This window comes from Oenanthe melanoleuca, chromosome 11 (genome assembly GCF_029582105.1).
Source record: "Oenanthe melanoleuca isolate GR-GAL-2019-014 chromosome 11, OMel1.0, whole genome shotgun sequence".
NCBI lineage: Eukaryota > Metazoa > Chordata > Aves > Passeriformes > Muscicapidae > Oenanthe > Oenanthe melanoleuca.
In genome coordinates, this window is record NC_079345.1 from 6,795,351 (window position 1) to 6,809,738 (window position 14,388).

At 53.9% G+C, this 14,388-nt stretch overlaps 2 protein-coding genes and 2 non-coding genes across 4 annotated transcripts; 1 reads left to right on the forward strand and 3 right to left on the reverse strand.

Moving 5' to 3' along the window:
• Nucleotides 1–242: 242 nt before the first annotated feature.
• On the reverse strand, nt 243–6,605 carry LCAT (lecithin-cholesterol acyltransferase). The gene is made up of 6 exons (XM_056501021.1): nt 6,335–6,605; nt 3,744–3,900; nt 3,161–3,276; nt 2,758–2,853; nt 2,446–2,670; nt 243–1,389 (listed from the first exon to the last, which is right to left on the reverse strand). The coding sequence occupies exons 1-6, from the start codon at nt 6,480–6,482 to the stop codon at nt 767–769; spliced, it is 1,365 nt and encodes a 454-aa protein (XP_056356996.1). The 5' UTR covers nt 6,483–6,605; the 3' UTR covers nt 243–766.
• A 1,350-nt stretch (nt 6,606–7,955) lies between these two features.
• TRNAK-UUU (transfer RNA lysine (anticodon UUU)) lies at nt 7,956–8,028 on the forward strand. Its single transcript has one exon. It is a non-coding gene; the product is annotated as a tRNA-Lys (tRNA).
• A 1,848-nt stretch (nt 8,029–9,876) lies between these two features.
• Nucleotides 9,877–9,948, reverse strand: TRNAH-GUG (transfer RNA histidin (anticodon GUG)). Its single transcript has one exon. It is a non-coding gene; the product is annotated as a tRNA-His (tRNA).
• Nucleotides 9,949–11,750: 1,802 nt separating this feature from the next.
• LOC130258006 (C-factor-like) lies at nt 11,751–14,184 on the reverse strand. Its single transcript, XM_056501022.1, has 6 exons — nt 13,913–14,184; nt 13,505–13,556; nt 13,112–13,299; nt 12,650–12,808; nt 12,173–12,292; nt 11,751–11,954 (listed from the first exon to the last, which is right to left on the reverse strand). Exons 1-6 carry the CDS (start codon nt 14,057–14,059, stop codon nt 11,841–11,843), a joined length of 780 nt encoding a protein of 259 aa, XP_056356997.1. The 5' UTR covers nt 14,060–14,184; the 3' UTR covers nt 11,751–11,840.
• Nucleotides 14,185–14,388: the final 204 nt, after the last annotated feature.

The following is a 14,388-nucleotide window of genomic DNA, read 5'->3' on the forward strand; positions in this document are numbered from 1 at the left end:
CAGCATCAGTTGCATCATGCTCCAGTAGCACCACCAACCCTGGTTATGTCACCAACCCCAACCACATTGTCACCCGCATCGTGTTGCCAGCCCTGGTCGCATCTCCAGCCCCAGCTGCATCATTGGCCTTGCGGTTTTTCCTAAAGCCCTGTCTCCTGGAGTGCCTGCAGACAGCAAGCACCTCACTCTCTGGTTATGGCTGGCTTCACCATCCAGCTCTGAAGGACAAGGCAGGCTCAGCATACAGAAGCAAAGTGTGTTTATTATTTTGTAAGTCTGCTGATTCTGAGTTGGTCTTGCCCAAGGAGCCTAGCTCGCTGCTCTGTAAGCCATACCTACTGTGCTACCCCCATGCTACTACCTCTGTGACCACCTGGTAAGTCAGAGCCTGCTCTTGTTACACATGAGTTGCTCTGTCCCAAGTGAGCAGAAGCTATGGCACCACAGGTCCACAACCTCTAAAGTGCCTAAAAATGGCTTGTTTAAAAAGGGCTGGTGTGTACACTGGAATTCACAAGTGTGGTGTTAATGAGCTGGCAGCACGGTTAATTATCCACCCGCTGGTGGGAAGTGACAAGCCTTTGAAGTAAAATTAATCACCATTCCCGAAAGAAGAACCAATCAGTGTGGAAGTGGGTGCCAGCCCATCCACCCGAGCTGTTGGCCTTGCTCACTTTCCTTCCAAACTCAGCTCCAAGTCCTTTGCTCCCCTGCACAGCAGTTTGTGCTGCCTACCATCATGGAGGGAAGCTGGCCCTCCGTCCTTTCAGTTCTTTTTAGGCTTCTTAAGGACCTTGTGTTCACGTAGGATCTTCCCCAACTTCCCAGCCTCTGGGCTGGATCTCAGCTGCCCTGGCTCCCCCTGCTCCTCTTTGCTCCCCAGCAGGATTTCGTTGATGTAACTGAGTGTCAGGTTGCTGAAGATCATGTTGAAGTGGTGGGCACCTTGCAGCTCCTGGACGAACACCTTCTGCTTTTGCTGGTCACGCCATCGCTTGCACAGCTCCAAGCTCCGTGTGCTGACACTGTCGTCCCCGTCACCATAAATTATGTCCACAGGGTCCTCATAAGGGAACCGCTCATCGTAAACATAAGTCTCTGCAGTGGGGAAGCCTGTGCCATAGAGGCAATACGTGTCCACCCCAGGAGGGGGCAAATCCTTCAACAAGTCCTTCATGTCCTCCCACATGTACCAGCCATCCTCCAGGTTGACGTCGGTGAAGAAGCGCTGGTAGTCGCGGTAGGTGTAGTTGTAGGAGGGCGTGGAGATGAAAACGTGGCTTTCGGGCCAGGCCAGCGTGGTGGGGAACATCCAGGGGCTGGTGGTGGTCATGCGCTGCTCCTCACGGAGCTTGATGTTGGACATGAGTGGGATGCCCTGCTCGTCACCTGCGGGACACACGAGGGCTCATCACAAATGGCACCACCAAACGAAACGGACATAAAACAAGAGTATTAGTTTGTAGTTTAAGTAGAAATATGTTTTAAGCAAACAGAAATATGTAAGCAAAGCAAAGCAAAGCAATATGTTAAGTAAGAGCATAAAGGATTTTAAAGTTTAGCAATAGAACCTGTTATAAAATTAGTTAGAAGCTTAAGGTGTATCAATGTAGGTTTGTGAAGTGTTAACATGATTGGTTAAAAAAATGACACATTGCAGCAAAGCTACGAAAAGCAAAGCAATTAATGATTGGTGTAAAAAGATGCTACTGAGTTTCATAGGAGTATGTAACTGGCTAAAAAACTAACATAAGGCACAGTAACTAAGAATTAGATGGCCTCTGATATTATGGTGTTAAATGTTACACCTTTAATGTCTTACTCTTCTATGAGACTGACGCCATGAGGCAATAAACCATGTTTTAAAAAGTCTCTCAGTTGCCCTATCTCTCATGTTTTTGATCTCCCAATATCTAGTTGCTCAGAGGGCCTGAATGGAGACAAACCTGGATGTGTGGTGGCACAGACCAACCCAGCCCTGAACATTCCCTGCAACCCTGGCACCTGCACACCTGCCTGCAGGGACAGGAGCGAGCAGTAGTAGGAAACAACTTGCATGTTTCCTTCAAGCCTTGGCATTTTTGGTATGTCTGGAGTCCTAAGACATTGGAATGACCTCAGATGACCTTAAAAATATCTCTGGCTCTTGTGGCAAGAGAGAAAAATATTAGCAGGTGACTTAACAGTGATGCAAGGGGCCAGATGTTAAAACCTTCAAGCACATGATTTTTAATCTCATGCATTTTTGGACTTGTGACTTGTAGATATTCTGGACTGTCAGTATTAGGCAAGTGATTGTGGCTTTCTGGGCTGCAAAGAGGCTAAACAGGAACTGGGTCCCCCACCTCTTTCACCACTGTGTCCTTTCCCTGCCCACCACCACCCTTCCATTTCTGCAGGAGGGAAAGAGGACGAAGAGGTGGCTGCACACAAAGAGTCACCCACCGGATGCCAGGATACGCAGGGGCTTGACAGAGCCTCCCCAGGGGGCACCCAGGGAAATGAACCCCCCAATGTAATGATCTTTCCAGGCTTGGGTCTGCTGCAGCAGGAAGTAGAGGACGTGCAGGTTGCCCATGCTGTGTGCAATGAGGAAGACAGGTCTCTGGTACTCGTCGTGCATCTCCTCGATCAGCGCCTTCAGGTTCTGGAAGTATTCGGGCTGCTCCTCTGTGGACAAGAGGGGAGCATGATGGCATGAGGGTCATCCTGCTTCCCTGTGTGCACAGGGGGCCTGGCCACAACCCCCAGACTTACGGGGTCCAACCCTCCAGTCGTAGGGGGCTGCCCGAACTGTCTGGTCCCTCACGTAGCCGTTGTTCACCAGGTTCTGCACCATGGTGTGCAGGTAGCCTGTGGGCAGAGGGAACAAGTGGGAATTAGCTCTGTAGTTTTCTCTTGTGAGGCTTTTTCCATTCCAGTCCTGGTTATGGTCAAAATGTTCCCTGGTAAGCCCTGTAGCTCCAGCCAGATGAAGTGACTCTGTGAATCCCATTGAGTACTGGGATCAAGGATGGGGTGCTCCCTGCCAGCACTCAGCTGAGTGTGTCCCCCAGGCTAATGTCTCTCAGTCCCAGTGCCCTGGGCTCTCTGCAGAACCAGTCCCCATTTGCAAGGAGCATATAGGATCCCCAGACACCCTGGCCTCTCCTCCTCTCACCTGCCAGCTTGCTCTGATCCAGGTATTCCACAGAATAGGTTTTGCCAAAGCCAGGAACGCGGATGTGCACCCCTGGGGCGTTGGACATCTTCCGAGAGGTTCGGTTGTACACCACCCTGTGGGGACAGGACACAATGTGGCAGAAGAGCCATGTCCCCATGGGGAACATGAGGCTGGGATGGAGATCAGTGGGTAGCAGCTTGGACCTGGTTGTTTCCAAGCCTTGTGTGGATGTGAGGTGCACTGGAGCCCAGCCAGTGTCCATTCTGCTCTCCTGGCATCCTGGGGCAAGAGGCTCTGATGGAACCAGCTGACACAGCCCCCTCACCCTGCAGCCCTGGGCAGGGTGGCAGCATCTCCAGTGGGTGCTCAGGGAGGTCTGGCTGGGCTTGAGCACATGGCAGGGACTTGGGACAGGGACAGATGTGCAGAGCAGGAGCCAGTCACTTGTATTCCCAAACAATCCCATGGTCCTCCCATTTTTTTCCATGTGTGCTAGATCATGGCCAGAGGGAAAAGAGGGGAGGGAGATCCTTGGTAGGTCATTTCCCCAGGGAACTCCCAGGGTAGGGTTGGATAGTACCTGGTGTTATCAATCCAGCAATCAACTCCCACTGGCAGGAAGGTGTTGAGGTTGAGCCAGATGGTGAAATAATCCTCTGTTTTGCGGTAACACATCCAGTTCACCACATCTGGCTTGTCCAGCTTTGCTTCTAGCTGGTTCCCAAGACACCCAGGCACTGGAGGCACCACAGAGGGAGAGCAGAGCCAGTTACAAACCCCATCCCACTGGTCCTGTAGGGCTGTCCAACCTGGTCCTTACCCCATCCCACAGGCAGCACTCCCCTGGGGTTGCCTGGGGATGGCTGGGCACCTGCTGGAGCATATGGAGAACAACCTGCTCCATGCAGGAGAGAGGATGCTTGGAGCTGAGATGCTGGGTGAGCATGAAAACAGTGCTAAAATACATCCCTGGGAACCCCTAGAGCTGCATTTCCATGGGGTGACCCCCAGAGCTGTCACCCTTGGCTCAAATGTGAGAGTCCCCAGCAGCACAAAATATCCCAGATTACTCCCCCTCCCTCCATGGGTTTCCACCCTCCTCTCCTTGCTATAGTCTGGGGGAAGAAATTGGTGCTGCTTGGGGCTGCCCACTCCTAATGCAGTCCTGACAGCTTGTCCTGGGGTAGTGATCAGTTCAGGGATGCAAAGCTCCCAGGGAGAGTTTCCTGAACTTTAAACCCTCCATACAAGCTGAATAAGGTCTCTGAAGTGGTTCAGTGCTGAGTGGAACTGAACTCTGTGGAAATTCAGTGGGAACGGTCTGTGCAGGAAACACAGCACAGCTTTAAGCAAATTCATCTGTATGCCCTTGCCTCTCTCAATGGAGGGCCACAGTCACCAGGGTGTTTGGGCTGCCTCTGGGAGTGTCAGTGTGGCTCCCAGCTGGGATGGGACAGCCATCCTGCTGCTTCCCTGAGAGATGTGCCTGTGCTGGGATTAGACACCACGGAGAGCTTTCCCAGCTGCATGCAGGAGCCAAGAGCAAGGTCCTGGTGCCAGTACTGACTGTGAAGGTGAGGACAAGAGGTGAATGACTGCAGGGGACAGTGAACCTGGTGGAATGAGAGCACGAGGTGACAAATCCCAAGGCCCCAGCAGGTCCAAGGACTTGCCTGCAACACATGGCTGGGGCTGCTGTGGATCTCCTTGCGCCATGCAAAAGGGGAAGGAGATGTAGCAGTTACCTTCCTCAATCTGCCTCACAGCTCCTTCATGCCTGTGGCATGTCCCTAGGAGTACTGAGAGGGTCTAATCCTGTCTTCAAAGCACCTGGATGGGGATCAGACAGGTGTAGGAGAGCCCTGGTAGGGAGTGGGCAGAAGGGACTTTCCTGGTCAGCAGGAGGAGCAGGATCATGATTTGCTCTGACAGCTCCTGAAGGTGCATAGCCAGCACCCCCCTGCCCCTGGCACAGAGCTCTGAGCTCTGCCTCCCCTTCCAGAGGACATTAGGTAATTATTAAGGGAGTTCTGTGAGGGCAGAGGGGTTATCAGTGGTCCCAAGGGCACTGGGGGTTTCCGGAACGCCCGGCCCAGGGGGATGGGTTACTTGCGGATGCCGAGCAGCACGAGGGGCAGCCGAGTGGCACAAGGGGCACCCGGGTCTGGCTAGGCGTGGGACATGGCCCGAGGCTGGCACCAGGGACAAAAGGAGATGCTCTGACTGTCACAGGCAATCCTGAAAAGAGGAACCTGGTGGCACTGACCCAGGTCTTCTGACCACCCCAGGACATGGAGGCCTGCACCCACTGATGCCCCTGGGAAGGGAGTCTACAGAGTCAGCCTTTGGCATTGCAGCAGTGAGGGATCTTCTGCTTTTTCTCTTCTCTTTTTTTAAGGGGAAACTCATCATGATTCAAGAAAAAGGAGGAAAACCCCAGCTTTGCTCAGCAGAGTTTTCATGGCAAAACCTGAGCTCAAGTGCCTGGTGATGGCACAGGGGCAAAGGAAGGCAGAGCCATGCAGCACAGAGGCATCAGATGGTGGTGGCTGCTTCCAGCTCCCTGAGATGATGCCCCCACATCTCCTCTAATCTCCCTGTGCCCCTTTTCCTGCTGGCATGCCCCCAGTTGGAGTTGGCATTGGGTGGGATGTGAGATGGATCCTCTTTTGCAGCAGCAGAGGATGACTTAGCCATCTCCAGGTGAGGTGGGATCACAGGATCAGTGAGGTGAGAGGTGGTGGGTCCACCCACCGCACCAATGGCAGCCTGTTTGGGAAGTGGCAGAAGAGACTGTGCTGCAACCTCTGTGCCTCTGCCAGCAGAGTTCCCCAGACCCAAACAAGCTCTAAAACACTCTGTGGGCCAGGTGTGAGATATCAGAGATCCATTCACTTTCTGGGGTGCTCAGTCTATCCCCTCAGCTCCAGAAAGCTCCACCTGGGCATGGCCAGCCCTGTGTCCCTATCCCAGTGAATGGGAGGGGACTGAGGAGCTGTGTGACACCCTCACTGGTGGCTCCAATCCAGACAGCCAGAACCATCGCAGCCAAACCCCACCGAGGCACCAGCGGCGTGGGACCCCAACTTCCCTCCAACCTTCAGCTTTGGGGGCTGCACGGCAGAGTGCCCACCCGTACCCCGCACGGTGCCCGCGCTGGCGCGACCTTACCGAGCACCACGGGCGGCGTGCTGTTTGTCGGGGGAGCTTCTGGCGTGGTGGTGGGTGGAAAGAGGACATTGAAGAGCCAGAACTGCGACGTGGGCTGCAGGAGCAGCGACAGCGTCAGCAAAGCAACCCCGGCGCCGCTGCTCCCCATGGCAGGCTCGGCCGGGATCCTCCGGACGGCTCCGAGCCAAACAGCCTTTTATAATTTTTACGCAGGTCCAGCCAAGAGGCACCCGGGCTGCAGGGGAGGGGAGAGCTGCGAGGGGCTGGCCATGAGGAGGAGGAGGGACGGGGAGGGACGAAGGACTGACCTTATGGACAAGCCTTGGCCTGTCAAAAGCAGTCCAGCGGTGCCATGGGGTTCTTAGCGCCCCGACAGCCCTGCTCAGGGGTGCTGTGCTGCATGTTGAGCAGCAGTGCCTCAGTATCCCTTTGCTGTGTTCTGGGGAGGTGGCTGCCACGTTCTTACCCGTGCATGGTTCTCTAGGAGTGACTGCCCAGGGCTGCTCACTCCCTGCCTTGGTGAATGCAGCCCCTCTCTACTCCTCCTGCCCCTGGCAGGGGATGCTGGTGCTGCCAGCGTGGCCAGGCGGACTCCAGGTATCTGGGAGAAGATGGAGGGGCTGGGATAGGAAAAGACACATCTAGGCAGCTCCTTGTGCCACGTGGCAGTGCCACATTCCCCAGTGCCATCCTGGGCACTGCCTCTGCTCTGTGCAGCATCCTCTGGAAGGATCCACACATCCTCTCTGACAGTCCCAGCTGGGGGAAGCCCCTGCAGCTTCAGCCTGCACTGGGTACTGGGGACCCTCAGGGACAAGTGATGCTCAGGCTGGAAGGGACCTTAAAGGTCATCTCATTTCAAACCCCTGCCATGGGCAGGGACACCTCTCACCAAGCCAGGATGCTCCAAGCCCCATCCAACGTGGCCTTGAACACTTCAAGGGATGGGGCAAAATAATATTTTAGTGCAGAAGGGAAGATGTCTTCTTCCCACCGGGAAGTGTTAGGTGGGACAGAGATGGTGTAGGGCGCGGGTGGGTGTGCTGGTTGACAGGTTGGGTTTCCCGTGGGGCACAGGAGCCCCTTCCTGAAGAATGGGGAGGAAGGGCAAGAGGATATGTGGGGCGGCACCTGCAGTGCCCATCCAAGCTCGGTCTGTGCAGCCCGGCTCCCCGCAGCCGCCTCCCTGCTGCTGTAACTTGGCTCCTGCGGCAGCGCCGCCGGGACTCGGATTCACCCGAGGCTGTGCAGGCACAGACAGAGCCCGGAGCCCCGAGCGGCCACAGCCGCCGCTGCTGCCCCTGTGCCCGGCGGGACCCTCCCGCCTCCCTCTGGCAGCGGCGGGGGTTTCACAGCCGCTCCGCAGCATCCTGCTCCCCTCCCGCATCCCTGCGGCACCGGCGCCTTCCAGGGCGCATCCCTGTGCATCACTGATTCCTGATCAGTGCCCAGGGAGACTCCCAGAGCCCGCGTGTTCAGTCTGGCCTGCGCCGGCAGCCTCGTTGGGGTGGCCTGGGAGTGGGAGATACCAAAGTGGGTCCCCACATTGTCCCTGCAGTGCTGCAGGAAAGCGGGGTGTCCCCTGGCTGTGACAGATGTGCACCCCGGAGCCCAAATGTGAGCCTGGATAGCTCAGCTGGGAGAGCATCAGACTTTTAATCTGAGGGTCCAGGGTTCAAGCCCCTGTTCAGGCGGTGCTTTATCCTTTAGGAACCCACGGGCAGGAGCGGCACCTCTTCCTGCCAGCACGGTCCCGCCTGGGGCAACCTCTGATGCAGGGAAGAAGTCGGGGATTGTGTTTCCAGTGCTCTCTCGCGTGCCCCCATCGACTTCAGGCTGCGTTCTTAAAGTTTGAGCTCCTGCTGGCAACTGTTTTTTCCGCGTGCTGACCACCATGAAGATACTGAAGGGACCGGAGCATCTCTCCCGGGAGGGAAGCCAGGCTCTGTTCAGAGCACACACAGGAGGCTCCAGCTGAACATCAGGAGACTCTTTTTCACTGGGAGGTTGATGAGTGGAAGTTTCCCAGTAGAGCCCTGCATCACTTTAAGGGAATACATGTGAGAGTAGAGGCTGCAGTGGCTTGTGGGGCCACCACACTGTCCCCAGACTGCCCTGTAGGTGTATAGACACTTCAGGATATTTTTGCAAAACAAAAACTCTTTTAACAGAAAATTAAGGAATTTGGGATGAAAAATATCCCCTGTCCTATGTAAAAAAATATTTATGCTTTTCAACCTGAACATACATCAGTCGCTCAAGCATAGTAAATTATTTTTCAGGTATGTTTAGTAGCTTTACATATCACACTGACTTTCTGTGGGGGGAAAAATAAAAAGAAAAGAGGAATGAGAAGTTATGTATCTCCTTGTGTCTCTGCTGCTCAGCTTGGTAAAAGTGGGGCAGGCACTGCTGCTGCTTATGGGCAACTTCTCCAGATGTATTATCTTTAGAAGGGAAAAATGTTTTTTGAGCTTTCCCTAAGTAAAAAGATCAATGTTTTTAGTAAATGAATGTTGGAGGTGTGTGAAGTCCTGCAAGTAAGTGCCTGATAAACTGAAAATCCCAAAAGTAAATATGCAATGATTTTTTTTCTTCATTACTTGCTCTGGATAAGATACAAAAGAAAATAAATCTATTTTGTGCTAGAAAAGAAATCCACTCTCTCCTTTTCCCAAGCACCAGCCCTGCAAATGCCTAAACCCACCTGCCTGAGTGCTGTAGCTTTTGCTGCTTTCAGATGCTCCCACAGGAGTGAGTTGAGACCCACTGCTTGGGTGGTGCCTTCTCCACCAGCCTGTGCCACACCTTATGTAACTTCTCTTTTGAAAGCCGCCGGCCAGAGTGAGTTCTGCGCAGCTGTCAGGAGAGGGCACCAAGTCCAAGCAAACAGGGTGACTCCATTAAAGCTCCAGAAGGGTAAAGGCAACAGTTTAAGAGGCTTCCCCAGGCTGAAGCATCTCCTGGTGCACCCAGAGATCTCCACTTGTTTCTTGGTACCCATGAGACCTCGAGTTCCCAGACCTACAGTTTGTCAGGGTCACCCTCAGGTGTGGGTGGATTTTGCCTCTGCTGTGAAAGCATCCCTGGAGGATCTGCAATCAAAGCCCTGCTCCTCTGGAGCAGGGAGTGCCAGCTGCAGGACTTTAATCTGGTTATCTTCCTCCTTCTGCAGATCCTTCATGCCCTGAGGGCCAGGAGCTGAGCAAGCTGTGCCTCCCACGTCCTCTCATTCTGCAGGGTGGCCACAGCATCTTCTGGTCCTCTTTCTGCAAAACTGTGAGGAAGTGAAACGTGGAAGTCTGGGCGAACTCTTCTAAATTCTCAAGTTTGCCTGGAAAATGGAGAAGCTGGAGTGCTTGCCCACAAGTGTCACTGCAGCCTCACTGGAGAGACCCTGCACAGTGACTACAGGTTGGGAAATCATCGTCGGTAGGAGTCTGGTCACTCTTGGACCATCTAAGTTTGTGGCCCCCTCCCGGGGGGGTATCTTTCCAAACCATCCCCTCTCAGCTGCCTCCCTCCCGGCTCTTGGCAAAAGTTGCTGTGACTCGGATTCGAACCGAGGTTGCTGCGGCCACAACGCAGAGTACTGACCACTATACGATCACAGCACAAGAGCTCCTGCCACCTGCTGGGTCCTGCCACCTGCTGGGACACGGGGAGGGGAGTCCCTGCACTGTCCCCTCCCCTGGCATGGACACCCAGCACAGCCCGGCTGGCAAATCCTGTTTAATTAAGGAGGCTACAAATGGACTTGGATGATGCTGCTCAGAGCCTTGGCAATCTGGAATGGGTCCCTAAATTGTGCAAAACACTGCCAGTGCTGGGATGGCACCCAGGAAATGAGACTGCTGCAAAGGACGGTGCTATTGAGGGCCTTATGCAGTGGGGCCATCATCCTGTAATACAGCAAAGTCAGGGTTAAAATAATTTCAGCTAAATCTAAGTGATACAAGATGTAAGGGATTAATTAACTTCCTAGCATCATGTGTGATATAACAAATTTGAGGGAATTTGGTTAAAAATACAACAAATGGCACAATGATCTCTGTGAGGAGCTGAGTGGTGCTGTGGAAAGGATACAGTCAGGGAGGTCTGGATAATCCAGAATGTCCTTGGCCCCTGTCATCCATCATCCCCAAGGTCCCACTGCCACCTCCCTGCCTGCTCGTGATTCTTCTCCATGTTTCCTCCCCAATTTTATGCCTTCAGAATTGTACTTTGGTGACTTGAGAGTTGAATTTTCTAGCCCTGGTGCAGGTGGGCTCAGTGCTGGTGGTGAAGAAAGGACTCAGTGAGGGTGAGAGCTCCCTGCTCCACATCCAAGGCAGCCCACTGCTGCCTCCTCCCCACCCCTCCATGGATACCCCACCACAGGAAACACAGTGGGGGATCCCTGGTGTCCCCATGGACCCTGAGGCCCCATGTGCCCATTTGGTCCCACACCCCACTCCATCAACCCTATGGTGAGTCCCAGAGGACCTGTGGGCATCTGTTTTGATTTTAGTTTGAAACTAGGCAGAAACACTAACTTAGTCTAGTGGTTTAGGTTTACTAATCTGAATTTTTTTTGTTGTGAGATATGATTAGGAGGAAGGTCAAATAGGCTTAACTTTAAATGGTACAAAGAGAAACTTTATTACTGAAACTATAAGAAAAAAACCTTAGAATAAAACTCTAGACCACTTTTTGTTCTCCCCCACTTATTTTCTTTCACACTGAAAATGTACAGAAAATGACTTAGTCAGTTTACCATCTCTAAAATAGTCTTTTACCAATTCACTTGGGAGAGGAGACTTCCCTCTTCTATGGAGATTTCTCCACAAGAAACAGCTTTCTCGTGGCCTTGATGTTACAATGATCCTGCTCCACACAGCAGCCCGGAACGGGAGCACAGCCGCCAAGAAGAGTTATAGACAGGATTTAACAGGAACACAGAATAGCTTCCCAACCCTGAGACAGTTCAAGACTACACAGATTTCCCATTTGAGGCCCTGGTCTTCGTGGGTGTTTTTAACTAGCTTGATCTCTGCTGGAGGAACACAGCAGGACATAAGCAAGTCAGGAAGATCACGTCAGGTTTTGTCTTCCTGACCCATGTGATGAAGGAGCTAACACTGAGCAGTGCTCTGCTTGGACTTTGAACTGAAAAATGAGGAAGGACTCACTGGCAGGAATGCCTGAGTCATTGTAAGGTGGTGCTGCCATTCCGATGGAGAGCTCTGGGACAAGTCCAGGGACAAATTCCTATCAGGATGGTGTCCAGGCCCCCAGTTAGACAAGAACAAATGTTCAGACCAGCCTATCTCAATGATATGTGGAAATAACTGAGATGAACTCTCAAAGCACCAGTGAGGACTCTCTCAGTGACAGTTAATAGAAGATCAAAGGAAGAAGGCTCACACAATACTACTTATTGTTTGTGGACACTCATTTACTAAGGGACAGGCACAACATGGTGCAGCAGCAAAGGTCCTCACAGTCAGAATCCTGAATCAGCATCTCACCAGGGTATGACCTTCCCTTCCCAGTCCAGGAAGGTACCGGTCTCCTTCTCAGAGATGGAGGACAGCACCTTCAGCATCCCTTGCACGCTGTCATCCACTGTCAGGGGCGGCTATGGGACAGAGGGAGAAACAGTTCTGTGCTCAAGGGTCTGCCTTGAAATAGATCATTGTTCTGGGCAAGAAGCATTCCCAGTCGCTCATCTCCTTCCCTCCTGTGCCTCCAGGGTATCTGCCCAGGAGCTCTCACACAGCCCAGCATGAGACCCCAGCAAATTCTGTATTCCTAAATGATGAGGTTCTCCCAGACCGTGGACAGGAGTTCTCTTACCTTAAATGACCCTCCGCCCCCCATGTCGGTTTGCACCCAGCCAGGGTGGAGAGCGATGCAGAGGATGCCGTGCTCCTTGTACGCCAGGGACTGGCACTTGCTCAGCATGTTCAGAGCAGCCTGTGGGGAGACAGGGAGGGCATGGTGGTGGGAGGGGAAAGGCAGCTGCCAGGGGACATGTGCCAACCCCACAGCTGGGGCAGGGAAAAGGCAGAGGGGGCCACTTCTTGGGGTACATGATGCTCCCTCACTACCCCAGTGCAGATGCCCAGCCTAGTTGAAACTGCATCATATCACATCCCTCTGAGGTAGGACCCAGGGCCAGGCAATTAACTGTGTTGTGATGGGTACCCAGGGACAGACAGGAGCTCAGTCACAGCATACAGAGGGGCACAGACTGATAGGGAGGTTGGAAGGCAGTGTGATCATTCAGAAGGGAAAATGCTTGGGCTCACTCCCAGCAAAATCTGGCAGTACCTTGCTGCAGCGGTAGGAGACAACTTGTCCAAACTCCCATACATACATATCCTCAATGGAGCCTGCGTAGCTGGACATATTGATGATGGCAGCCTTGCTGCAGCTCAGCCCTGAGCCTGGGCTCCCCTGGGCAGCCTTCTTCAGCAAGGGCAGAAACGCCTGCGTGGAGACAGAGGGACAGGAGCACACATGGACACAGCACAGGGCAGGGGAGAAGCTCCTTCCACAGTGGGCAACACTGACAGCAGCACTGGGGCATCCTCCCTGCTCTTCCCTGCCAGGCTCCAGTTCCTGAGCTCCAGCCCATGGCTCTATGAGCTTCTCATCAACTGAGAGCCTGCCAGGGCAATAGAACATTAACAGGAGCCCCTCCCACTGGCACTTCAACACCCTCTACAGAGTCCAACTTGAGGATATGGGAAGGGATCCTTCTGTAGCTATGCTGTAGTGCTGGGGACTCACCTGGCCCATCAGCAAGGGTCCAATGGTGTTGGTGGTGTAAACCTCACACATAGTCTCCAGTGTCTCATTATCAATCGATTTTGGCCTTGCAATTCCGGCGTTGTTGATGAGGAGGTTGAGCCCAGAGCCCCCCAGGTGCTCCCCAACCTTGGCTGCAGCTGCCTTGATGCTGGTGGGGTCGGCAACTTCTGCAGAGCCGACACAGGGGAGGTCAGAGCCTGTGTCCCCATGCAGGAGTCCCCTGTGTTCCCCCAGAGGTGGCAGTGCCCCATGGCCCCACAGGCAGCAGCCTGTTGGCACAGCTCCCTCCCAGCACGGGGCTCCCAGGGTGTGCCCAGCCTGGGCACTCGCCAGAGGAACTGGGGCAAAGGATCCCCAGCTCAGGGCACCTACCGAGCGGGATGATGATGATGTTGGGGTGCTTGGAGGCCAAATTCTGTAACTCCTGAAAGAGAGGGCACTGTATAGGCAGGGAGAGGCTGGAGGGGCTGTACAGAGACTCAGCCTTTCCCAGGAAAAGACAACATTGCTCTGGCTGCATGCCTGCTCTACCATGGACCCCGCACTGTGTTCCAGCTGCCCTGAACCAAATGGATGGGGAAGACTCTGACCAAGTAGCACAGTTCCCTCCACACATCCCATGCACAGCTGCTCCCATGTGGTCTCAGCCCAGCTGCCCTGTGGCCCAGGTGCCTGACTGAGTCTCCACACACTTGCCAGAGCCCTCCCTGTTCCAATTTCCTGCTGGCACTGAGTCCCCCAATCCCCCAGCACAGCCACTGCCTCCCAGCCCAGCCTCACCTGTGCTCTCTGTCCCTTGGGGTCCCGGCAGCCTGCAAAGATCCACTGTGGTGGTTTTGGCATCCTCAGGAAATGCTGGACGAGTCCCAGGCCGAGGCCTCGGTTGGCCCCAGTGACCAGAACGGAGCGGACACTGAGCTCTGCCATGCTGCTTGTCCTCCTCTGCTCCAGCTCTCACTGATCTGCTCCCTAATTCTTCCTTATTGCATTTTCATGACACACCCCTCCCACTCAGGGTTTACACCAACCCATGGTTCCAGGAGGAGCAACTGCTCCTGCCCTTTAAACTGCAGGACAAAGATCCTGGCTGGGAGCAAGTCCTCATTTCCAAAGGGTGAAGCCCTTGCCGATTCCAGGCCAGTTCTGCTGTCGTTCGGAAACGTGCTGCCATGAGCCAGGAGAAGATGATGTGGATGAGGATGAAAGGAGCAGCACGTGGAAGGGATGTGGGAAGCTCCATGGCTCCCATGGGCTGA